The 26930-nt window shown below is 45.8% G+C and overlaps 1 protein-coding gene across 1 annotated transcript; it reads left to right on the forward strand.

Annotated features, from left to right (window-relative positions):
* Positions 1-7469: 7469 nt before the first annotated feature.
* On the forward strand, positions 7470-25882 carry NRSN1 (neurensin 1). Its single transcript, XM_053249398.1, has 3 exons — positions 7470-7650; positions 19252-19452; positions 22266-25882. The coding sequence occupies exons 2-3, from the start codon at positions 19261-19263 to the stop codon at positions 22662-22664; spliced, it is 591 nt and encodes a 196-aa protein (XP_053105373.1). The 5' UTR covers positions 7470-7650; positions 19252-19260; the 3' UTR covers positions 22665-25882.
* Positions 25883-26930: the final 1048 nt, after the last annotated feature.

Consider the following 26930-nt stretch of genomic DNA (forward strand, 5'->3'; position numbering starts at 1 on the left):
AGTGGAATGCGGACTAGCAGTAGGCACTCCAGCACCCTCCTCCTGGTTGCACGCCAGCCTCCTCTTCTTGGCTTGCCTAACCTCTGCAACCAGGTGGTCCTTCCACCTGGGCAGTTCATCAGGTGTGACAGCTTTGCCCTTCATCCTTGAGTCACATAGGCAGGACATAACATACACTGCTGATGCACCCAAGGGTGTCCTGAACCAACCCACCACTCCAGTCCTCAGTCGGATTGCTTCCAAGGCAATTGCCCTTCCAGTGGTCGGCATGGTCTGGAGCTCACCCACTGTCTTCTCAAAAAGAGCGGTGGGCAAAGCCTGGGTCAGAGTTGCTGTCTGGGCACACAAGCTACAGACGTGCAAACCAGTTCAATATTTATCCAATATCACACTCAAACTGGATCAGTTCAGATGTTCGACCTTGAACCGGACCAGACCTAGTTCAGTCTGAGGCTGAACTGAACCTCTCAGGCCACGTTTGACCCAGTTCAAGAATGGCAGAGGCATTGAAATAGCATAAAATAATGAATTACTTACTGCTGCCAGCAGCTGCAGCAACCTCAGGGGTGCTGCGGTGGCTGTGGGGCAGTCTCTGGGGGATCTCCAACCCCCCACCAGCCTCCCCCCCCCAAGTCTCCTGGCACCGGTTCAACCCATTTCAGGGCCGACAGCCCTCCTGGTGTGCACAATGTGACACCACGGTCACACAAATGACCCATGTGCCAAGCTGGGCCCTCCTTTCAAGGAGGCAAAAACAACTATGCCCGGTCTAGTTCAAATCCAGTTCAGATTCAAACCAAACCAGGAAAACCAGTTTTGTGCACATCCCTAAAACAAGTTGTTTGTGGCAACAAAGAATGGCTCGATGCCAAGACAACCTCCAAAAGAAGCACCTATTGCTGGTTGGGTAGGTCGCACACTTCCAAACCACGCCTGCTGCTTACGAGGGCATGGCTGGCTGGCTCTTGCTCCTACAAGTGCTGGAGCAAGAGAAAGATGGAGTTCCACCCAGTTAAGAACATCCTGAGGGATCAGGTGTTCAGGTATGCCCAGCTCAAGCTGCCTCTCTTTGAGCATATGCCTACCCTTTTCACTCTGGTGGAAGAAAGCTGCTATCTTGCTGTACTTCTGCACAAGAGCAGCCATGGCAGTAGCAGGATCCATCTGTGTAGCAGGAGTGTCTGCAGTGGGGTTGTCTCACCTGACTGCAGACCCAGAAGTGCCAAGTGCATCCTACAGGAACACGTTCAGAGTGTGTGCCACACAACGGATGGACACAAATGATCTGGGCTGCCCCAGTTATGTGGGCAACATTGTTGATTCCCATGGACCCTCGGTGGAGGATTGGCTTCCCAGACAGCCCTCCTTCCACCTGGTGATCCATGGCCACTTACAGCTCATCTGCCATGTAGTCAATGTCCAGCACCTCACATGCAGCACAGCCCTCCTGTGCTTTGCTGCATGATTGGCTGGCCACACCACTCAGCAGATGTTCCCTCGCCCTCCTGTCCTCACCAGTGCACCACGAGGAACAGGAAAGCAGCATGACTCCCACTGTGGCTGGTCCACAGATCCGCAGTGAAGTGCAGGCTGGTGTCGGGTGCTGCTGCATGCAGCAGCCCTGACACAGCCTCCCTGCAGGCCCAGTACAGGGATGGCACTATCCGCCTGCTGAAGGTGGTGCATGATGGGAAGTTGTAGTCAAGGGCAAGCAGTTGGAGCAGCTGCTGGAAGCCAGCTTTCTCCACCACCTGAGACGGCTGGTCGTCAAAGTGATAATCTCCCCAATGGCCCAGATGATGAGATGAGGCTCTGGGCAACCAGACCGCTTGAACACTGATTGCACCCACCATGCAGGCAACTTCTCCTGCTTGAGAGCAAGATCAGGTGCCTTCCTGCTACTTGAGGACACATCAGGCCTATTGCTACCAGCAGGACCAAGAACCCCTGGTGATGGCATCGCAGGTGCTGTAGCATCCCCATCATTATAAGATGTTGGTGGTCCTACTGGCATGTGTCCTGCAGTGGATGCAGGCAGCATGGTGTGGTTCACCAGGGCAGAACTCAAAGTGGTCCCACACCATGCTGCTATCAGTCCAGGACTGTTGTTGTTGTTGTGGTGGTGGTGGTGGTGGTCCTGGGGCTGCTATTTTTTTCTGGGGGTTACCACCACCGCCCTCAGTCTGGGGCTGAGAAGGTCCAGGAAGTAGAAGCACTTCCTGCTCCTCCTCCATCTGAGACGGGGGCATGGGGAGCGCACTGCCAACTGGGATTGGGGAGGAGGATGGAAAGAGCGATCTGGTTAGGCTAGCAGCCAACAACACCTTCTCCTCCACTGCCACAGAGAAAGAGGCTCTTGCTGACAGGAGAGGGACCCTCTAATTCTGCCTCAGCCACCATAGGTGGCTGTGCTGTGGGGCCAGGCTCCTCAGGAAAGGAGGGCCTGCACACAAATATATTTGGGAGGATGACTCGGGGAGTAGGCCCCTCTTGCCATTGCCCACCATGAACAGCAGCAGCAACACTTCCTCCTCTGCCTGCCATTCTGCTCCTGTTTCTAACTTGCATCCTCCTGGATATCTTGGGGATCCCTAACCCTGATTGGGGGGGAGGAATGCCTTAAAGGGGGTGTGGGATCAGGGGTGGTCTATTTATGGTGTGTGTGTACCATACACAGTGCTATCTATAGCACTGTAGTGCACACACAGGAGCTAGAAAATTTTAATCCCCCCAAATAAAGACACAGGATTTCTTTGGGGAGGCTTTATTTTAATTTTTAGGGGAACAAGCAACAACAGGGTATGTCTAAGGGAAGGGAAAGGGCAGTGCGTCACTGTGTCCTCTCTAACCCCACCCCACCCTTACAGTCCTGCCACCTAATCCCTCCCTTCCCCAAACTAGACCCTATTTAACCTGACCAAGGCAGTCAGGTGGGGGTGGGGGTCACCTTCCAGCATCCTTGGCTGGGGGCTTCTAGTGTCTTCAGCTGGAGTCTGGCCAGGAGTTGTTCTCAGAGGCACTCTGGGGCCAAGCAGACACCAGGACTCAACAGCTGGAGGGAGGACAGGTGAGCACCAGACAGGCTCCCACCTACCCAAACCATTTTTTAAAAAACCACACAGAAAAAAGGGAAATGGAAAGAGTCTGGCAGGCTGGACACCAGATAGAACACAGCAGCCTACAAAACCAAAAATGAATCCACCAGGCACACAGACAGCAGTAGCAAAGGTGCAGCATGGGGCTGCAAAAGAGGGGAGGAAATGAAATACAGCACCCTCACTATTAAAGCCTCACTGGGGGCTACAAGCAAGAAGAAGAATAAATGCACAGAAGAAGAAAGAAGTTCAAAGTAGCACCCAGTTAAAGCCACTGGGACTGCACAAGCAAGACAAAGAAGTAATGCACAGAAGGCGGAAAAATTCAAAGCAGCACCCAGTTAAAGCTACTGGGGCTGCTGGTACAATTAACAAAAACAAGAAAAAGAAAGAAGGAAAGAAGGAAAGAAGGAAAGAAAAAGCAGTTTTCTGGCACTGCAAAAAGTGGGGGGGGGAGAGAGAATCAGATAAGCCAGCAAGCACTCTCTCTCTCTCTCTCTCTCTCTCTCTCTCTCTCCAGTCACTTGTCCAGGCAGGCAGGCTCAGACCACCACCACCAGTCTCTGTTCTCATTGCTGCTGCAGTCTCTCTCTCTCTCCCTCCCCCACCTCTCTGTGTGTGTTCCATCTCCTCTCCTGAGGCACAAAATGACTCTCTGTCTCTCTGCCTCCAATTGGTCCCTTAAAACCTTTTGAAAATCCCTCCTTTTGGCTCCCCCCTCCCCCCTCCTCCCAGCCAATGGGGACAAAGTTACCCATGTCAACACTTGATTTGAGTGTCAGCAAGCCAACCAAGAAGCAGGGAGATCTCAAGCCAATCAGAAGCCAGTGCCAGAAAACCAATCAGCAAACAGAAAACATTGAGACAAAGTGGTGCTTGAATCAGCCAAATCCATTTGAGCTTGAATCGGGGTCAATTTGATTTGATTCAAGCCCTTTATTCTAAGGGTAATTTGATTTGAGCTTGAATCACTTGAATCACTCCAATTTGAGCTCCAATGGATTCAACTTGAATCAATTTGCACATCTCTACGATCCATGAAGCATTCACTAAATCAAATGTATTAGGACTAGAACCTTACAACAGCATAAGAGAAGAATTTGGTTCACTGAGTTTGATGGATGAATAACTGAAAGGCAAAGTAGAATTGGATTTTAACTAAAAGCAAGTACACTTTTCATCAATCCATTAATATTCTGAGTCCAAAGGAATCTGGTATTTTGCATGACTTGGTTCATGTTGAAGAAATATTGCTCAAGTTTTAAAAAACCATCTTCCCTAAGAACATAAAAACAGCCCTGCTGGATCATGCTGAAGGCCCATCTAGTCCAGCATCCTGTTTCATACAGTGGCCCACCAGATGCCTCTGAGAAGCCCACAGGCAAAAGCTGAGGGCATGCCCTCTCTCTTGCTGTTGCTCCCCTGCAACTGGCATTTAGAGGTACAGTATCTTGCCTCTGAGGCTGGAGGTGGCCAATAGCCACCAGGCTAGTAAACATTGATAGACCTGTCCTCCATGCATTTGTTTAAGCCCTTTTAAAGCCATCCAAGCTAGTGGCCATCACCTCATCCTGTGACAGAGAATTCCCATAGGTTAATTACGCACTGTGTGAAAAAGTACTTCCTTTTGTTGGTCCTAAAATTCCCAGCCTTTTGTTTCATGGGATGACCCCTGGTTCTAGTGTTGGGAGAAAGGGAGAGAAAATAATCTCTGTCCACTCTCTCTAATCCATGCATAATTTTATACACCTCTATTATCAAATCTTTATTGTTACAGTCATTCAATCAGCAAAACACAAAGTACAAAAGCTTTACGTAAAAGTGAGCTTTACATAAAAACGAACTTGGTCAAATAAAATAATAAACTGTTGAAACATAAAACAGAACCGTAACACCCAAGATCATCCATTACATAAAACAGAGGGCTCCATGCATTGTAATAATCTAAAATTTAAATCAATCCAACCCCATATCTCACTTCTCAACATTTCTTATCCTAGTCTTATTAGCCAAAAAACAATACTTTGCCATGTTGTAAGATATTACATCCCAACGGTCTGTCAAAAGTAATTCCAGATAGAACTGTTCAGAATAACTGGGGTATGCTGTTAAAAAAGGACTTGTATATCTCTCCCACAAAGTTCGATAAAAATGACCATTCAAGATAACATGGGCCGTTGACTCTACTTCTCCAGAACCACAAGGGCAGACATGCTCCTTATAGGGGATCTTGCAGTATCTCCCCTCCCGGACATTACGTTGCCTCTTTTCCAAACTAAAAAGCCCCAAATGATGTAGCCTAGCCTCATAAGGAAGTGCTCCAGGCCCCTGATCATCTTGGTTGCCCTCTTCTGCACTCTTCAAGGAACAGTTGAAGGACGATTTTCAGTGACACCTTTATAAAGCAATCTGCATTTAACAGAATCATGTTGCCAGTATTCTGTTACTTTGAATGCCTGAGGATGGCCTCAAAATGTTTTCTGGTTGTTTTCTGACCAGGTATCAGAGAACATTAGTCTGCTTTGCAAAGCAGAATAGAAGATTTCAAAAAGCCTTTGTGCAACTGGAAGAATTGTCAGAAGAACAATATTCTAAATGGAGCATTGTCAATTATAAATCAAACTATGAAATCACTAGGTTATTGGATGAATTAAACAGTCTAGAATTGTTTCTCAATTAATTAGATCTTTTAGAACATTCATTTTTATAACTAATAAATAACCAATTCATTCTATTTAGATTATTTGCAGCTGTTTTGATCTATTTGTCAAACACCATCTGGTAGGTCATGAGGCTTAGAGAAATCAATATCAAGCATTACATCAATAGTCCTTTGTTTATTACCTGCAGCCTTTCAGGTTTATGATATCTTGTGACCCTCACAGCCTTCATCATGCGCTTTCTCTCGCTATTATATAGTTAATCTAGATATATTTTAAAACTTGGTATTACATACAATTGGTTTTTTGTTTTGCTACTGTAGAAAAGGATTGTGGCATATTGCTAAGCATTACCTGATAGCACAGTGTTTTGTCTTTTTCCTTCTGTTGGGAAATGACTTAAGACCAAAATGTATAGAAATAAAATCAAAGTATTCTAAAGAACAACAAAAACAGTCAGAGGAATCACAGCCATTGCTTGTTCCAGGACTTTGAGTCAAGACAATTACCTTTATGATGGTTAATCATATGATTTTCATATGATCGGTCAAGGGAATTTGGAGAGCTTTTGGTACAGTCAAAAGCATGTTTATTCAGAATCAAGTCCCACTGAGGACAGTGAGACTTACTGTCAATAAGTTTGCATTGAATTGGATTGTTAGGGTGCAAAGAAGCACATACTGCGCAGCAGGCTCTCAGTGTCTCTAGGTTGTTGCCTCTGGATATTGGTAGTGTAAGTTAAAGGTTGTGCCGTGGATTCAGTGTTGTTTCCTGGGACCACAGAGCCCTGTGGTTGTTTTTGGTAGAATACAGGAGGGGTTTACCATTGCCTTCTCCTGTGTGGTATGAAAGGCTTCAACTCATACTGCACGGGAGAAGGCAATGGTAAACCCCTATAGGAAGATATCGCTGCTGCAAGATATAGTACCAGCGGGGATTTGAACTGACAACCCTCTGCTTGTTGGTCAAGCATTTCCCCGCTGTGCCGCTTAAGGTGACTATAGACACTGTTTTTAAACACGTTCAACAGAAGGGAAATTCATTTGCCCCTTTCATGTGATCTTCCACCCTGCTTCCAACTGCAGTATCTTATCTATGGCCTGAAATTATTCAGTGAGGCATTAAGTTGTACCCCACCCCCACTCCCATGGCAGGATCAGAAGAAATATTGGGGTGCACCAAAGGGGTAAATTGCATTTCTGAGAGGTGTCCCACAAGGCATATTTTTCACACCACTGCTTCCATCCTATACACATTTTGGCTGAAACCTCATCGACTTTGAGAGACCCAAGTTTCAAGGCAGCACACTTAGGATTCAGCGCGTATCAAAAGAGACTTGCTGGTTGGGGGCTGTGTACTTGCCCGTTGCCCGCCTCTGTGTTAGTCTATGTCTACCCCTCTGTCTTTTCGAGAACTCCTAGGAGCAACAGAGTAGCAGGATGCCTTCCCTTCCCCACGGGGAGACACTATTCCCCATTGCTAATAGTGGCGCCCAGCCGGCACGAGCACAAGGGCCAGAAGTCAGACGGGGCGATCTTGCATGAGCAAGCCTGAAAACAAAGGGGGTCTGACTGACAGCGAGCAGGAGGCCGCTTCCTCGCGCCTTTGCCTCGTCCTGTACTCTAGGCCTTGCCGAGACAAGCTCTGAGTCTGGATCGGCTGCCCTAGGAAGTGGCGGCTCCTCCTACGCCGCAGATCCCGGCGGCGGCGGCGGCGGCGTAGGGCGGCTCTCAGTGCGCAGGCACGGCTCGAGCCAGGCTCCTCCAGGGGTGTAAATAATACGCGGCGTCTGAGGCTGCAGCAGCTTAGAGGAGAGATGGGAACCGAGCGAGAGATTTGCAGCTAACCCGGCTGCATTTGCTCACCCGGCAAGGAAGGTTCAGGAGGCGGATCAGGTAACCAATCGCTTCGTCAATTGCAGTCCGCGGGCGCCTGCCGATCTGGGTTTGTCTTTAGCGTGTCACTTTCAACCCCAAGCAGTGCGAAGCCGTCTGGAACGGATCTGTCCACCACCAGGAGGAACGGGGAGGGCGGGTGGGGTGTGGGGGGTCATTGCATCTTTGCAAAGTATGTGTTTGCGCTTGTGGTGACTGCCTGCTACTAGAACTCTGTCCTAATAGTTTATCAAAAACAAACCCCCCAAACCCCACACCTGTGAGAGGGGGAATAATTGTGAACTGGTTGTTCCTTTCAGAGGATGCCCGTTTATTTGCCATTTGAAAGGGTTTTTCGTCCGATAAGGTGACCTTTAGTAAAGCGGCATTTTAATTTCCAGACTATATCTTAAAACAAAAACCACCTCATTATGCAATGTTGATTTGTTGATGGAAGCCGAAAGGTTATAGTGACCGAGTGATTTGCTATTGGAACAATGTGGTAGCTATGGCAAAGATAACACAGATCCAAAGGAGTTAAAGCCGAGGACTTAGGGGCCATTTGGGGAGAGAAAAGAAATGTTCTTTTGTGTTGTTGTTTTTAGGAAACGAACTGTTTATTTGTTCGTGTGTGTGTGTGTGTGTGTGTGTGTGAACGAACTATGGTTAAACGAATAAAGCTTGCAGGCTGGAGCGCCTGAGAGGCGGAAATAGTTGGTTGGGGTTCAGCACCATGGAGAGCACACTCGGTGAAGGACACCGGCTAGCGAATGTTCCCTCCTCTCGCAGAATTCGACAACACAACTCGGGAAGAAATCAATTTTCCAAACGCGCTGTGCATTTCTTATCTTCGTCCTTGGGGCCAATAGTTCATTGGCTGCCTCCTGTTGTCTTCTAAACCAGTAGGAGTACATTTTTGTTTAGTCTTGGTTCTGTAGACCAAACCCAAAAGAATCAAAGGTATGGCATATGGTCCAAAACAAAGCTCACACTTCGAACGTTTCTAGAAGAAGAAGAAGAAGAAGAAGAAGAAGAAGAAGAAGAAGAAGAAGAAGAAGAAGAAGAAGAAGAAGAAGAAGAAGAAGAAGAAGAAGTAGTCTTCTGCTGATAATGTATTGGATGTTATTTTAGTACTTTGTAAAGAAATATTCAGGACATGCATGTCCATTTAAACAAAAAAAAACTTAAAGAGGATTGGTAGAGGGGCATATGAAGTCTAAGAAGAAGAAGAAAATCTAAGACTTCTTCATACTGATTTGTAGGGTGATGCATATTGCAACCTGATATCATAATGGTTGTGATACATTTTTTCCACACAGACACAGACAGCTAAGCCTATAATTCTCATTTAAGTGGATGTGTGAATTGCTGATATTCATCTGCTGCAGTTGTGGCAAATGGCAGTGGGGTAATAAGCAGATGATCAGTGTCTGGAGAGATGTGATTATTCTTCAAGTATTGCAAGGTCTCAGATGTTTTTAGGAAGTGCTGCTGTTATAGGAAATTCTATAGGAAATTCTATTTCCCCTGCAATAAATCACAGTAGCTGACAATCCCAATTTCAATCAGACTTCCATTGAGTAATTTAGTCCAGATGTCAATTAATATAGTGAGAAAATGTGAGTACACCTATGAGCACATCCATGCTGGTAGTGAATACTGTGTTGAATGTGGTTGTGTCAGTGACATGTAGCACCTGTTGGTCTCTGGCAAGCAAAGGTGATGTCCCCTCCCTCACAAGGCCCAGCTAAGTTAACACGTTTTCCCTTTAAGCTATATGCTTTCCTTGCTTAATAAGAAAATTAAAAAGCCTCGCTGGATCAGACCCAAGGCCTATCTGTTCCAGCATCCTGTTCCCCACATCGGCCTACCAGATGCCCTTAAGAAAGCACACCGCTCCCTCCTGCTGTTGCTCCCCTGCAACTCCTATTTAGAGGACTCCTTCCTCTGAATCTGGAGATAGCCTATAGCCATCAAGACTAGTAGCCATTGATTGATTTTTCCTCCATGAATTAGTCTAAGCTCCTTTAAAGCCATCTAAGATGGTGGCCATCACCACATCACATGGCAGAGAATTCCATAGGTTAACAGAGAGCTGGTCTTGTCATAGCAAGCATGACTTGTCCCCTTAGCTACGCAGGGTCTGCCCTGGTTGTATATGAATGGGAGACTAGAAGTGTGAGCACTGTTAGATATTCCCCTCAGGGGATTGAGTCGCTCTGGGAAGAGCAGAAGGTTTCAAGTTCCCTCCCTGGCTTCTCCAAGATAGGGCTGAGAGAGATTTCTGCCTAGAAGCTTGGAGAAGCAGAAGCCGCTGCCAGTCTGCCAGTCTGTGTAGACAATACTGAGCTAGATAGACCAATGGTCTGACTCAGTATATGGCAACTTCCTATGTTCCTGTGTTCCTATGTTGTTACACTGAAGTTCAGGAGAACTCAAGTAACCATTGTTTTGAAACTGTGAACATCAGCAAGGCTTCTGTCTCCTCAATGTCAGTGTGCCATTTTGGGAAACCTTTTGTTTCTTGATATTGTTTTCATGTTGTGTCAAACTCCCCTCCAGTGCCACAGAGCTCAACCTAAATCATTTCCCATGAATATCAATGGAAATATTATTATTTTTCCTTTTATTTGAGTTGTGGTTCAGGAGAGAGATACTTGTTTCTGCTGAGGGAAATCATTCTTTGGACTCCTGATGTGTACCAGTGTTATCTCCACTATTTTTTCAACTGTATTTTTAATAGGCTGTGACCAGAAAACAAACTCTTAGATCAGAAAAGGTAGACTAACATTAGAAGGGCACTAAATACAAGAACTCTATGGTTTTCATATTTTCCTGCATACATTAATGTCACTATTTTAAAGATCCATTCAGTACTTTCTAATGCAATATTTTCAGCATTTAATCTATCTATTCACCAATCTGATCACACCTGCACTGTAGCACTGGAATGTAATGATGCTCAAAAGCCATGTAGGGCAGCCTCTTCCATGGCAACAGACGTTGCTAAGGGATTACCTGCTGTGCAGTGGCATGTTCCAGATATATGATTGTCCTTTTTCTTTGTTTCTTTATGATCTTGCTCATTACCCAGATTCAGGCTCGGACTGGCCCACAGGGCAACAGGGCATATTCCCGGTGCACCTCACGCACATGGAGCCCCTGCAGCACTCGGCAGCAGTGAATACTCCCACCCTTAATTACTTATTCTGCTCAAAACCTGGCGCCTTCCCCACATACATTCCACTGCCCTCTCAGTGCCCCCAGTCCAGCCCTGCCCAGATTAGCTGTTTTACTGTGAAAAGTTTCAGTGGTGAAACTTTCCATGCAAGTTAACTCTCAGACAAAAGGAACAGTGCAGTGTTTCCCCTTAGGGAATCTTGGGGATTTGGTTTTTATCCAGTAAGCGAGATACGTGCAAATGTGTCGTCCCATGCAAACATCCATGTAATATTTGTCTGCGTAAGGTTGCCTTCTTCCATTTTTATTGTGGTTGCTTTTGCTCACCTTCATCTTTCCATTCACTTTCTCTCTCCCTGCTCAAATTACTAAAGTAATTTTGTGTTGACAGCTCCTGCTATGCTGGTCTCAGAGTATAAAATGTTTAAAGAATGAAGGGTTATGTTGAAAGTTTGTAAAATTGTTTTGGGAGTTGCACAAGTGATAGGCAAAACCCTTTGGAAGAATTCTGTTGGCAAACCCAAGCAAAGTGTTTTCTACAGAAAATCCACTGGCAATTCAAAAGGCAGCCAGTTCCATGGTTTATTCTTTTTTGCAAGCTTCAATTTAATGTTGGCTTTGAATTATGTTGCACTTGTGCTTTAGCCTATGGTCATACTAGCTCTGGCCCAAGCAGTAGGCCAAGCTGCCATCCCCTCTTCACAGCGATTCCCTTCTAAGCCTCCTTTCTCTTTTTCTCCTTTCTCTTTTTCTCCAGCCTACAACCCTTCTCCACCTGCCAACCTTCCCCTCCTCCTCCCACCCACCCTGACCTTTCCCCTTCTTCCAGGAAGCAGTTTCCCACCCACCCATCTCCCTCCAGTTCACTCCCTCATTACCTGGTGTGTGGGCAACTGCCACTAAAGTTCATCCTTGCAGTCCTCATCAGGTGCTTCTAATTCCCCTGCTCTCTCAGCCTGTAGGAGGTAGAAATGGAGCAACAGGAAGTACCAGTCACACTTCCTGTTGCTCCATTCCCCAGACCTTGCAGGAGCACAGAGGAATTTGAAGCCCCCAGTAAAGGAGATGAGGATGAGTGGCAATGGAGGTGACCTGGTGAGGCAGCAGCTAAGATGGTGGCACAGATGCCAGGGGTGTAGCGAGGGGAGAGAGGGCCCGTGCTTGCCTCTCTCCCTGGCAGCCCCTCAGAGTGAGGGAGATAGTGAAGAAAATAGGTAGCAGTGGAGCTGGAGACCCCTCAGGAGCTGGTGGGAGCAGGTTCTTTGAACCCATCCGCTCAGCTATAGCTACACCCCTAGCAGATGCCCCAGAGGCACTGCCACCACCTCCAGGCAACTGCTTCACCAGGGCACATGGGAAGGCTGGCTTGCTTTGAGTCCTACTGCACCATGAATGTTGTAGTGTTCAAGCTGTGTAGACACGCTTCTGAATGCAGATAGAGTCAATAGTGGGAATGGGAATCTTCCTCTGCTAGGTTAGGGGTGGGAAGTACGCATGCAAAAGGATTTCTGCATCCAGACACTGAGGCTCTGCATCTGATTTCTGACATTCAGCTTTGGCTGATGAGGTTGGGCAGGAAGCTGCAAATGACTGCTGTTGCTAAGCAATGAAGCAAGCGATAAAGGAACTTTGTGTCAGGCCAAGCTCCAAGGCAAGCTTCAGCTCTTGATCGGGTAGATGATGTGATCAGGGGTGGGCTGGTGGTTAGGTGCAAGGCAAAGCAGTCTGTGTTGCTACTCAGGGTGAGTTGCTCAGACTGCATAACCAAGCTTGCGGTAGCTATTATATAGAGCCAGCCAGGCCTCTGTTAGTTCTCTGGGACATCCGAGTCATAATACCAGCTCCAGCAATCATAAGGGTGGCAGAGATCAGGCCAAAAACTTCCTCAACCTGGTTTGGTGGCTGCCAGTCCCTTGTTCATGATCCCTAACATAATATACTCTGTTCTGTTAGTAACAGGCAACTGCTGGAAGTCTGGGCAGGGGGGCTCCTAGTGAATAGCCAGCCATATCCTACATAGAGGTTGGTTGATGACCAGTAGATGGTTGATGACCATCCTACATAGAAGTTGGTTGATGACTCACCAGTTGTAGAGGAGTAACAGCAGGAGAGAGGGCGTGCCCTCAATTCCTGCCTGTGGCTTCCAGCGGCATCTAGTGGGCCACTGTGCGAAACAGGATGCTGGACTAGATGGGCCTTGGGCCTGATCCAGCAGGGCTGTTCTTATGTTCTTATAACTGACCCATTCCAGGTGTTGCTGGTTGTTCACCAGCCATGCACCTGTACGATGCTGTGTGAACTACTCCTTGGCTGCCTCCAACAAGTGCCTGTCCCTCCTCGGTCACTACTCATTGGTAGTGGCCATGTGTAGCAACAGCCGCTGATTGCAGGTTTTGTTTATGAACTGCATGCAGTGCAAGGCAGATGTTTGGCGCTGGTACTCTTGACAGCATCAGTCACACCTTTGATGGGACAGGTGATAGTTAATTGAATTAAACAAACCAGCCAACACAGAAACTGCTTTGAGTCGCTCCTCAAAGCAGGAGCTGTTATATGGAGTCCCTCAGGGCTCCATTCTGTCACCAATGCTTTTCAATATCTACATGAAACCACTGGGTGAGGTCATCAGGAGATTTGGTGCTGGGTGTTAGCACTATGCTGATGACACCCAAATCTACTTCTCCCTTCCTTCTTCAGGAAATGGCACTCATTCTCTAAATGCCTGCCTACAGGCAGTAATGGGCTGGATGAGGGAGAACAAATTGAAGCTGAATCCAAGCAAGATGAAGGTGCTCATTATGGGGGCTCAGAATCTTAGGGGTGAGTTAGATCTTCCTGTGCTGGATGGGGTTACACTCCCCCAGAAGGAGCAGGTGCGCAGCTTGGGAGTACTCCTGGACCCAGGCTTCAACCTGGTATCTCAGGTGAAGGCCATGGCCAGAAGTGCTTTCTATCAGCTTCAACTGATTAGCTGTGCCCATTCCTTGAAGAGGATGACCTCAAAACTGTGATGCACCAGCTGGTAACCTCCCGGCATGATTACTGCAATGTGCTCTACGTGGGGCTGCCTTTGTTCATAGTTCGGAAACTTCTGTTAGTTCAGAATGCGGCAGCCAGATTGGTCTCTGGGGTAACCTGGAGAGACCATATTACACCTTTTGAAACAATTGCACTGGCTGCCGATATATTTCCGGGCAAAATACGAAGTGCTGGTATATTACCTTTAAAGCCCTGAATGGCTTAGGCCCGAGTTACCTCAGAGAGCGCCTTCTTCTACATGATCCCCACTGCACATTAAGGTCATCTGAGGAGGTTTGTCTCCAGTTACCACCAGCTCGTCTGGTGGCGACTCAGAGGCGGCCCTTCTCTATAGCTGCTCCGGGGCTGTGGAATGCGCTCCCTGCGGAAATCTGTAATTTGAATTCTCTATTAGCCTTCAGGAGAGCCCTTAAAACGTATTTGTTTGGCCTGGCTTTCCAGGGTTTTAAAATCGGTTTTAATATTTTAAACCGGTTTTGGGTTTTTTAATTACTGCAATTGTTTAATTCTTGTTTTAAATTGTTAATAGTTGTTATATTGTTTTTAATTTTTGTTTTAGCTCTTTATTGTTTTAGTGGTTTGTTTTAATTGTAAACTGCCCTGAGCCATTTTGGAAGGGCGGTATACAAATCAAATCAAATAAAAAAATACATACATACATACATACATACATCAATAAGAAAGGAAGGACAAGAGACTGGATGCTACATTAGGAGAGGGAAAGAGGATAGTGTGACCTTTTGAATGAACTGCTTTCTCCCCAGTGAGATAATGCCATATTCAGGACTAGCAAGGCAGCAACTGGAGGGAAGAGCTCAAGGAAGTTGGCTGCAAATGGAGGGTTTCTATGGGAGCCAGGAGCCCCATCAGTTCCTGAAGCTCAGTCTGGTCCTGATTTAAAGCAGGTGCCTGAGCTGGCCTCCACGTCCTCATGAGTAGGCTCAGACAAGCACTTTACCATCAGTGTTGGAGCTCAGCCTTGGCCCATCTGTTAGCTCTAAGGGACTCCTCCTCCTCCTCACTGGGGCCAGGGATCTTGGCTGGGCATACTCCCTCCTCCTTTGAGAGGGTCGCCTCCAGGTATGTTTCAACTGGCTTTCAGATTGTAAAGATGGCTGTCGCTGTTCCATCACACTCAAGACTTGCAACTGGTATAGCTATGGTAGCATTCTTAATGAAGAGCAGAACTGCCCTGTTCTGTTTTATTTCCTATCTGTTGTAATTCCATTACAAAATCACTACCTCAAATTAGGGTTGCGATCATGCAACCAGCATGGGAATATCATGCAACCAACAAGAGCTTCATCTGCTTTTTCTGCCACAGTAGGTCCCACTGTTGAAGAGACAAGCTTTTGTTTGAGTTAATCAGTTACTTGTCTCTTCATGAGTGTGGAGTGCTATAGCAGAAACCATGAAGTAAATTCTCCTGCATATATTATTCTCTCCAGCATATGTATAACACTTTTTTGGATCACAGCTAAGGTCCATAGGTTTTCACTGACAGAAATGGTCCTGCGATGGCTGAAGCAGCTTCCAGAGGCACTGTCGGTGAGTCATCCGAGTCTCAAGTCTGTCAAAACAGGCTTCTTTCTCAGTCCTGTGTCAATAAAGGCTTTCGTGGCATGGCTGTGCTGCATCTAGCAGTGATGCTTGTTGCCAGTAAAGAAGCCCCACATGAGCATCAAGCCCCTTGGGCAAAAGGGACAGTCTTATGCATGAAAAATAATATGTAACCAATCATCTCAAGAATGAAATATAGAGAAAACAGACTGCTTTCTGTGACTCAGCCCAGTGTGTGAGACCCACTGTGAATCTGACACAATATTATAGGGCCTGGGTGGCTAACCGGAGGCTCTAGCTGTTGTTGGACTAAAACTTCCATCATCCCCAGCCCTATCATAGGCCATCATGTAGCACTGATACAGTCGTTTTTGTGATTTATTTTTCTATCTTCTGACTGGCACACACTGACTAGTGCATCCAGGGAAGAGAGCTGGTCTTGTGGTAGCAAGCATGACTTGTCCCCTTAAGCTAAGCTGGACTTACCTGGTTGCATACAAAAGGGAGACTAGAAGTGTGAGCGCTGTAAGATATTCCCTTTAGGGGATGGAGCTGCTCTGGGAAGAGCATCTAGGCTCCTTCCAAGGCATCTCCAAGATAGGGCTGAGAGAGACTCCTGCCTGCAACCTTGGAGAAGCCGCTGCCAGTCTGTGTAGACAATACTGAGCTAGATGGACCTTTGGTCTGACTCAGTATATGGCAGCTTCCTATGTTTCTATGTGCTATAACTGATGAAGGCCATGGTGTAACATTACAGCAAATATTTACAGTCATCTTTTAATGGTACACATGGGGTTGTCACACTTGAAAAAATCTAAGCTGTCTCTTTCCCCAGCATGCTGGGATATTGAAATTTCGTATTCATTTCATTTCATTAATATACCACCCATTCCAGAATGTCGCAGGGCAGGTGACTTCCATTAAAATTTCATGTAAAGCATAAAATAAAAACAGTTAAAATATTAACATAAAACTTATTTTTAAAAACCATTTAAAACCAATCAAATATTTTTTTTTGGCTTTGTCTAATTATTGGCTTTGTCTAGTTATTAAATTGGACATGGGGGGGGGGTTTGAAATAGTTAGAATCTTATAGGAGAAAGATATAATTTCATGAAAACTGACATTCCTAAGCCAGCAGGAGAAATACAACTCATAGCAGAAAGGAAAAATACATAATGCACCTTAACCCCAAACCTTGAAAGAATGTAATCCAGTGGGAACTGCTGTCATAGTGATGAAAAGAGCAGCTGATACATGCCTGGTTCTGTCATTTTAATGCAAAATTTCCTACAGATTTATTTTTTATTTTTTACCATTCAAATGACAAGGTTGTAACTCTTTTCTATCTCTGGTAATGAATTAGGGATGTGCACGGACCGTGGTCATGCACATGGCCTCTGTGCAAGTGCAGAGGTCACACAAATGGCCTCTGTGCATCTGCTGAGGCCTGAACTGCGCTGCCGGGCTGCTTGGGGGGGGGGGGGCGGGAGCCAGGGTTTTGAGGATTGGCTGCCACCGGATTCAGTAAGCACCTACTTCCAGAGGTTCCCTCTCGCCACCACCCTAGCCGCCCTTAGAAGCCTTTGAAAGGCAGGATTCCCCTTTGCTTGTAAATCCTGACCAGATTCCCCTTTACAACCACAGCCCCTCGAACCATCGAACCGGGTCAAAATGGTCTGCAGTGGACCAGCCTCAGTCCAGTTTGATCGCGGACCGAACCACCTGGCCTGGAGGCTGGTTCAATTCGTGACTGAACCGTCAAACCAGCACAGTTCATTGTGGACCAGTTTGATGTTGAATGGTTCGTGCACAGCCCGATAATGAATGCAAAGCTGGTCTTTTGTAGCTAGCTTACTGTAATTACTTAATAGGAAAAGGGCTGAAAGGCTAACCCATATACCGAAATTACACATAGAAGCAAGAGTTGAGGAGAATAAATCTTGCTTTAGAACACAAATCTTGCTTTAGAACAAGGAGTATCAATGAGTTCTATAAAAAGAAGGCAGTGTCTATTTTTAGGAAGCCAGGTAAGTTATTCTGTGTCGATGCTGATCTTACTCATCCTTGCTTATTCATATGGCCCTACTAAATGCATACGAAAGGTCAGTCTATGCAACAAGCATCTGATCACCATTTGTAGTGGCTCAGTGCCATAGTACAGTATATTATAATAATGATTGTGTAGTTGCATTACGATGACAATAATTTAGGCAGTATCGCTTCCTAGTTATTCCTGAATTGGAGTATCTCAGTGTTTAAAAAACATGTTTTAGTTAGTACAGAAGCAGTTCAACATTTAAAGACTGTTAGGAACCATTCTCCCCCCCCCCCCGCCCCATCAAAGCTATGAACTTGCCTGTCAAGCAAGCATTTATTTTGCAGGCTTAATCATTCTCTTGGGAGAATGAAGCAAGACAGTAAGCATTCTTCAGCCGAGTTAGTTCCAGATTTTTGCAGGGTGGGCCCATAGGTGGAGCCAGCATGGCTGCAACCAGACAGCCTCTTACCTCCACTTCTTTGGGAAACTCTGGGGCTGTTCTCACGCACAGGCAAAACTAGGCTAAGGAAGCCCAGCCTGGTTTCGCTGGCACGTGAGAACTGCTGAGAGCCCTGTAGGTCCCGGCGTCAGCATGGCGGCAAACCCGCCTCCAGAGCCTGCCCCTCGCCCCATGGAGCCCTTTCTCGTGATTGTGAGAAAGGGCTCTCTGACTTGTGACAGAAAGTAATGGAAATGGAGCTTGGTGCCAGGAGCAAATTGACCTCTGCTTGGATCAAGTAGTAGTGTCATGCAAAGACTGAACCAGTGGAAAAGCTGCCTAGCAAAAATGTGATGCACCCTCACTGACTCCTGTGTGTTCTGAATGGAGCCAGAGTCCCTGATCTGTCAAAGCAACCCATAATGTAATTGAGCCTAACACGAATACTGAACGTATGAGCTGCCTTATGGCCCACCTAGCCCAGTCTTGTGTATGCATACAAAATTTACAGCAGTTCTCAAAGACCTTAAGCGGAGGATCATCCCAGCCCTGCTTTGATCTTTTAACAGAAAATGCCAGGGGTTGAACCCGACACCTTCTGAGTGCAAAGTGTGTGCTCTGCCACTGAGCTGTCTACCTCTTTGCTGGGGCAGTGTGTCATATGATGGCGCCATTACCCAAAGTTCCACATTCCTAACAGCACGATGTCATGCACCCAGCCCTGCATTCAGACAGTGTATTTCAGTGTGCATGTTATGAGACGACACCCCATCGAATGGATAGTGGGAGCTTCTTGGGAAGAACCAATTGATCTGATTTACAATTCCATGCATTTCTGGAGTGTTCTTCAAGGTGCTATCTATTATCAAAGCATATTACGTGCAGAGGTAGCTGGGCAGTTTGAGAGAACACTTAGGACTGCAGATGTTTGGGTTTGTGCTATTTGTTTTCATTCTGAAGTTTTAAGGGCCACTGGCATTGTCACTTAGAACACCCAATGAGTCTAATAATACCTAATGTTGGAGTGTTTCCTTCATTGGTATTGCGTCTGTATCAATAGCAATAGCACTTACATTTATATACCGCTTTATAGCCGGAGCTCTCTAAGCGGTTTACAATGATGTAGCATATTGCCCCCAACATTCTGGGTACTCATTTTACCGACCTCGGAAGGATGGAAGGCTGAGTCAACCTTGAGCCCCTGGTCAGGATCGAACTTGTAACTTTCTGGTTACAGGGCGGCAGTTTTTACCACTGCGCCACCAGGGGCTCAGTATCAAAAGGCCATCTTTATCTCTGCCTTTCTTTTCCTGATTATAGAGCTGCTCAGTGAGGCTCTACTGTCTGTTCTCTCTCATTGCAGATAAGAAGGATGAGTGCATATGCTGACATCTGTGGATCCAAGCAGGCACAGCAGGGTACCAGCAAGGGGGGCTACCAGCGCTATGGAGTTCGCTCTTACCTGCATCAGTTTTATGAAGACTGCACAGCATCCATTTGGGAGTATGAGGATGATTTTCAGATCCAGAGATCACCCAGCAGGTGGAGCTCTGCATTCTGGAAGGTACTCAACAGGTGCTCTGTAGCCGGCCTGCATACTGTGATCCAAAAAGCCAAAAGCAGCCCTCCAATCATGTCTTGTGGCCTTCCAGATGCTTGAGAGACACTCCCCCCCCACACACACACATTCATTTCTGCAGTCCCAGGCAGGTGGTGAAGCAGAAGGTTTCTTGAGCAATTTCCGTATTGCCATTCCTGTTCAGGAAGTTGCCTTTGGCTTGGTGGCCACAGCTGTACAGACCTGCACTTTGGTCACCATATTATAGAAGACTAGGAACAAATAGGCCAGCTTTTAAAAAGAAATCTCAGGAAAAACGAATCCACATTTTTCAGAATGAATTGAACCAAATGACTACTAAGATGTATACACCATTTTCCAACAAAAGTTCTCAACGTTGTTTACATAGAAAAATATAAAATAAATATATAAGGTGGTTCCTTGTTCCAAAAGGTTTCACAATCAAAAAAGAAACCAGTGAAGTAGACACAGCCATGTGCTGGGCTTGGACAGGATGATGCTGTGCTGGGGTTGGATAGGGACAGTTGCTCTGCCCCTGCTAAATAGAAGAGAAATCCCACTTTAGGTGCCTCTTTGATCAGTTAGCAGGGGACAGCCAGTGAAACCAGTCCCCTGCACCATCCCTCAGCAATTTGTCTCATTATGACGCTCCTTTAAAAAAAAAAGGAGGGTGCTTTTTTAAAAAATGAAGCATTTCTTTTTCTCCATCATCATGTCAATACTATTAGTGGAAGTCATACTTTTTATAATAAGTATGTAGGAATATCTATTTGCTCATAGTAGGAATATCTATTTGCTTTATTCCAAAGCTCTCACCCACACATGCCAGAAGACTGGTTTTCATTGCCCGGCGTGCTGTGCAGTTTGCCGTCAGCATGCCTCCTTGGCCCTGCGCAGCCGTGGGCATCTAAGGCAGCGCTGGTGCTCTTGTGGGAATAATTAACACTAAAAACATTAGAGAAGGTAATAATATACAGACTGTGCCTGTACATGCCTATGAATACTTGTAGACCACCACGCATACTCGATTGTTGGGTGTATCTAAATCTCATTGATCTTATTGGGACTTTCATTTGCATAATTATGAACTGGACTGTAGCTTTAATGTATAAGGGCCCTTATCTTATCTATTCATACAACAACCTGCAGAATAGATCACACCATATTTTCAAGTCTGGGAACTGAAGCTGCCTAAAACATTGATGGAACCCATGCCCAAATTTAATATTCAGCTAAGTTGCCTTGGTCCAAGATATCAAAACTATTTCTTCTTTTCAGTAAGGTGGGCATAACAACTGGTTTATAAGGCTTGAGGCGGGGGAAATCCCGCATTGTTTCAGATCCCATATTAACAAACAAAAACAACAATATATTATACTGTTTTTCAACAATAGTGCTCAAAGTAGTATACATAGAAAAATAAATAATAAAGCTGGTCCCCTGTTGCAAAAGGGATCACAGTCTCAAAAGGAAACCTACAGTAGACACCAACAACAGCTACTGGAGGGAAACTGTGCTGGGGTTGGATATGGACAATGTTTTTAACTTTTGTAAACCGCCTTGGGGCTATATTTTAACGAAAGGCGGTATAAAAATGCAAAAATAAATAAATAAATAAATAAATGGACAACAGCTGCCTCCCTGATCACCACATTAAAAGGTGCCTCTTTGCTCGGTGAGCAGGGGTACCAAAAACGCCTATCTCTCTGGCCAGTTCACTGGCCCTGCACACTGAATGGCTGTTCTTTTAAACATTGAACTGGGCCTATAAGCTAGGTACTATGCAATGGAACACATCCTCGGTATAAAAAACAAGAGGGAATTGTCAATGAACCTTTGTTGGTAACATTACTGTCATTATTGTGTGGTGTGGATGAAAAAGAAAGTAACTGCAGTGGGATGGCTCAGATGCCATGTGGAATCATTGGTAAAGCCTTGTTCAGTACAAACATATTTAAGCCTTGAGAGTACATGCTCCTTTTCCCCTTGCCTGAGCAGGTGTCCAAGGAAGTCTAAGTCCAATTTAGGTTAGCAAGAAACCAAGATCATGCTGGCATCCAAACTGCTCCATCTTGGTTTATCCTAACCAAGTTAGGATAATGCATCTAGTACATAACCCACTTCAAACCTTGAATCAAGGGATCAGAAAAAGCCAAGAACAGTCAGTTTGGCATCAGGACTAATCTTGGTTTCTTTCTAATCTAAATAAGAAGTATAATTCCTGGAAGATTCACATGGGTGGCAGGGAGAGCGTATGCCCCCAAGACTAGAGAATGTCACACAGAATCAAGCTGTAACCATGATTCTGCATGACTCTGGCTTACTGAATGTTGTCAAATTATATGGCATTGTTGCATTATCATCATGAAGGCATGAAAGAGGGAATAACTGAATCCTGCTGTGGATTTTGCATCTCCCGCTTTACCCCTCCCTGCCATACACAGAGCAATATGGTGCCCTCTGGCAATATTTTATATCTCCATTCTCCTCTAGCTTGAAATCTACAGATTTGTGTAGATAATGGCTTTCTGTTTCTGTACACATCCCAGCAGAGCCTCCGTCAATGGTTTATTTTCAGACTACTTGTAGAAACAGTTGTTTTGTGAAAAATCATCTGTCTCCTCTAATTCTACATGACGGAAACCCTAAGGGACTTACAGGGTCACATGTTTTCATCATGGAAAAGATGATGACAGATGTCAATGAAAGGTCATATGTATTTCATAGTTAAACTAAAAAAAGACAAAACCCCACTACCATAATGGCACTGTTAATTTCTGAATGTCTTTCTTTTCTAGGTCGGACTCATCTCTGGGATGATGTTTATGCTGATAGGGATAATAGTTCTTGTAGTAGGTTTTCTTGTATCCCCAAAAATTGAAGCCCTGGGAGTAGAAGATTTTGTTGTGGTGGATACCCATGCTGTTCAATTTAACCGGGCCCTTGACATCTGTAAGTTGGCAGGAGCAATACTGTTTTGCCTCGGAGGGACCACGATGGCAGCCTGTTTGCTGATGTCTGCATTTGCGAAAAGCTACTCCAAAGAAGAAAAGTACCTACAGCAGAAATTCAAAGAGAGAATAGCAGACATAAAAGCTCATGCACACCCGGTCACAAAAGCCCCAGCACCTGGAGAATCCAAGATACCTGTTACTTTGTCCAAAGTTCAAAATGTCCAGCCCTTATCTGAAACCTGATGGTTCCCTTTTCCTAACTCACCCACCATATGGATTAGGAAAGATTGGCTTTGGCTAGTGTATCTGTGTTTGCAGTGCAGCACCACTGCCTTCTTCATCCAGTAGGGAGAAAGGAGCAGATTGAAAAACTGGTCTGGTAAGAATGTAGAAGTGGCAGAAAGGTTCACCCATTCGTGGTCTGAACAAAGCATGAATATGCTTACCACGTATGAGTTGGGTTATATAGGGTGTACTGAACAAATTTTTACCCACAAGGCCCTGAAAAACACAATTAGATTTTCCCCCACTTCGTCACACACTTTGTTGTTTCCATATAATGGACATATTTTAATGTGGAAGCTTAAGTTATGCTCTGTTCAAGAACGATAGCCAAAATCCAACAAAGCTCTGTATGAGTGCATGTTGGAGACCCGCTCAAGCACCTGGAAGTTTCTTCGCAGTTTCCACTGCACCTGCTTGTATTGCTGCAGAGGCAAGCCACACTGTGAACCAAAAAGCAGCTTGTCTCTTCAGCAGTGCAACCTGCTGTGGTGGAAATAGCAATGAAACCTCCAGTTGCAGTGTTCTCCACATGCTCAAATAGCTTTCTTGGATTGCAGAGAAAACCTTTATCTGTTTAGCCCTATTCAGACATTACATTGTACATGTATTCAGATGTTTGTACACATGTACTACTTTTGGTGTGAATGACTGCACATGGATTCATTTTAAAAGTGAACCTGGGTGTAGGCCTCTCAAGTGCAGGGTACAGAGAGGAAGTATACTGCTGTACATGCATTGAACATAGTGTGTGAATAACTGTATTTGCGTTCAAGATCTGTATGCATACGGTGTGCACAAATTGTGTGTCTGTTGAACATAAGATGTGAATAGGGCTTTTGTTTCTTGTGAATATAAATGGCCGTCATCCACTTGGTATTCCATAAGTTTCCAGTCTTGTTGCAGAAGAGCTATATCCAACTCTTCTTTTTAAAGGAATCCATTACTTTTTGTGATCAGAAGAACAGCGGCAAAGTTTCCTTTGAAGTCTAAGTTTCTTTTGGATTTCACCCATTCATATAGCATTATTCCCTAATTACCAAAAGATGTGCTTCTCAGTGATAAGCTGTGAGGAAACATTTACCACTTAGAGGTCCACATTGACTCCCTCAGCAACCCCTTTTGATGTGTGTGTGTGTGTGTGTGCGCGCGCAGCTGCAAAAGTGCCAACAGGTGCCCTGCTAATTGGGCAAAAAGGCACCCTTTAAAGTGGTGGAGGGAGGAACTAATTGTCCCTATTCAATCCAGTCCTCCAGTAGCTGGGCTCCTTTCTAGTTTGTGAGCTCTTATGGGATAAGGAACCATCTTCTTTTCTTTTGCTATGTGACTTTGAGAATCTGCTTGTTGAAAAGCAGTATAAAGATATTCTAAATAATAGGAATGTGCCAAAACGCAATTCAGTGTCTGAATCTCAGGCACATCCCTTTAAACCCAAGGGCTTACACAGCCAGGGGCGGAGCCACCATTCTGCGAAAGGGTTCAAAGAAATCAGACCGCCAATGAAAAAGGTCAACAAAGCCCACAGGGGGAGGGGCACAGCTCAGGTGCCGGAAAATCCCTGAGTGAACTCTCCCCCACCCACACCTGGGCTCCGGAGAGCCCCGAGAAAGCTCTCCTCAATCCATTTCAGGCAGCGTTTGCTGCTTGACAGCCTTTATTTTCCTTTTCCTCCCTCCAGCAATGGAGAAAAAGATAAATAAATGCTGTCAGGGAGCAAGCGCTGCCTGGAATGGATGGGGGAGAGCTTGCTTGGGCTATTCCAAGCCTGGGCCGTGCCCCCTTCACATGTGACATAATGCGCATGGGGGTGTGGCTTGGGCTCCCTCGCTGGAGGGAGAGAAAGGGAAATAGAGGCTGTCAGGCAGCAAATGCTGCCTGAAATGGATGTGGGGAGCTTGCTCGGGGTCTCTGGAGCCCAAGCCACACCCCTGTGCAAGTGACATCCCGCGTGACATCACTAGAGGGGCCACCAGGCAGGGCCAGACACAGGCCACCATTCAGCTGGCTTTGTGCCTTTACACAACCCCTTTAACATGGAGGGGAGCAGGTCCCTACCTGCTCCTCCTCAGTTGGCCTCCATTGCCGTAAACCTGGTGCTACCACAGCTATGTCTGAGTGCTGGTGGGATGTCTCCTAGGTGCCCTGCGCAATGCCAGCACACACATAGCCACCGTGCATGCACAGAGGCCATGTACAGGACGGCGTCGCAAAGGGGCAGCTGGGAGATGCCACACTGGCGCTTGAGCATAGCTGGGGGGGAGCCCCAGGATTATGGCAATGGCGGTGATTGGAATAGGAGCAGGTATGGACCTGCTCCCCACCATGTTAAAGGGGCTGTGTAAGCCCTCAGGTGTAAAGGAATGTGTGTGATTCAGACACCAAATCGTGTTTAGAGCACATCACTACTTCATAATAAAAATATGTTTTTCAAGAAAATGAATACCAGGTTTCTGCCATTCTGATCTCAAGTCCACCTTTGGGACTAATGTGAACTATTATTTCTTGTTTGTTTTGCCAGAGTATGTTTTTGCACCAGAACAGGATAGTCCAGTCCACACTCTACAGCCCAATCCCATGCCTCAGCCTTCATGTATCCAGAGCTCTTGATCATAGGGAGGCTCTTCCATTCACTTCAGTGGGGGGAAGCAAATGTGCACACAGAAGAACGTGTGCGTAGATCTGCTTCCTTCACTAAAGAGAGCATCAGAACTCTCTTGCCTGCAGCAAGTTTCTTGATTGAGAAAAGTACAAAATCCTTGGCAGCTTTAAGCTTTATATAAAGGCTCTTGCCCAGTTCCCATTGACTTGCACAGGAAAGGTTCCTCCTAGATCACACCCATTGTTTTTGAAATCTTAGGTATTCTTCCTTCTCTACACTTGGTCACCTGACCTCGAAACAAACTATCAAATGTTACGCTTCTATTTTTCTAGATAATAGAGAAAGCTATCATTAATCAGAATACAGCTCTGTAAATGCTTACTTGTGGATTTGTCCTTTCACTAAAGGTACAAATCATCTTTGTCTCAAAAGGCACAGTTATCCTCTTATCTCTGAAAATCAATGGCTCAGAAACAAAGCTGTGTAAAGAGATGTAAACTTTGTATTCTTTGACAATATGTGCCCACCTTATAGTTCTGTCTATTTTTTTGAATGGATGAAATAAAATTATTAAGAACTGGCTGTGTTGCTGGCAAAATGTTCCTTTCAAAATAGTAAGTGGCTGCAATGAGCTAGATGGTTGTGTGTGCTGCACTTTGGAGTGGGGTTAGGCAGGCAGCACCAGGATCTGCAAGGATCCCAGCGCTGCACACAAGCAACCTAACCTAGGCTGGGCTGCCTTAACCTGGGTGAGGCTGCTTATGCAAACAGCCTTACTGGTTTCCCCACCTACAGCAACCAGTGAGGAGAGCTGGTCTTGTGGTAGCAAGCATGACTTGTCCCCTTAGCTAAGCAGGTTCTGCTCTGATTGCATATAAATGGGAGACTTGATGTGTGAGCACTGTAAGATATTCCCCTAAGAGGGGATGGAGCTGCTCTAGGAAGAGCAGAAGGTTCCAAGTTCCCTCTCTGACATCTCCAAGATAGGGATGAGAGAAATTCCTGCTTGCAACCTTGGAGAAGCCGCTGCCATTCTGTGAAGACAACATTGAGCTAGATGGACCTATGGTCTGACTCAGTATATGGCAGCTTCCTGTGTTCCTAATTGCATGATTTCATTCAGATCCTCTCAGTTCTGGGTGCATCAACCTTTCAGTCATCCCAGACTCAAGTTTTCTCCTAACTTTGTCTTGGTCAGGCGGCCCAAGAAGTTAGGCAAGCCAATTATCATAGTGACTGCTATCTTGATGCAACTAATAATCTGTGCTGTGAACATGCAGCAGTATCTAAGGTAGTGGCCACCATATGTATTTTGGCCACTGCTGTCTACTTTATAGTCAGTGTCTGGATCATAGAATATAGATCTGCTGCCCTGTTGGATGTGTCATATGAAGATAAGAACAGCCGTGCTGGATCAGACCCAAACAGCAACCTGTTTTGCACAGTGGCCCACCACATGCCTCTGAGAAGCTGTACTGGATTTAACCCAGCTTTTGTCTTAGAGTCAGCCCATGTGAGGGGAAGAAAAATGCTCAATTGACCCCTCTCTATGCTTTCACCAACAAAGGTGACACCTTCCTGTACTTAGTAGCTTATTCACTGCTGCCACCCCCCCAATTATTACAGTG

This window comes from Hemicordylus capensis, chromosome 4 (assembly GCF_027244095.1).
Source record: "Hemicordylus capensis ecotype Gifberg chromosome 4, rHemCap1.1.pri, whole genome shotgun sequence".
NCBI lineage: Eukaryota > Metazoa > Chordata > Lepidosauria > Squamata > Cordylidae > Hemicordylus > Hemicordylus capensis.

What these genes read in the sequence shown, in the direction of transcription:
- NRSN1 (XM_053249398.1), top strand. Translation starts at nt 19,261, where the DNA reads ATGAGTGCATATGCTGACATCTGTGGATCCAAGCAGGCACAGCAGGGT. An exon ending in GGAGCTCTGCATTCTGGAAG is followed by an intron (nt 19,453 to 22,265) that starts GTACTCAACAGG and finishes TTTCTTTTCTAG; the next exon opens with GTCGGACTCATCTCTGGGAT.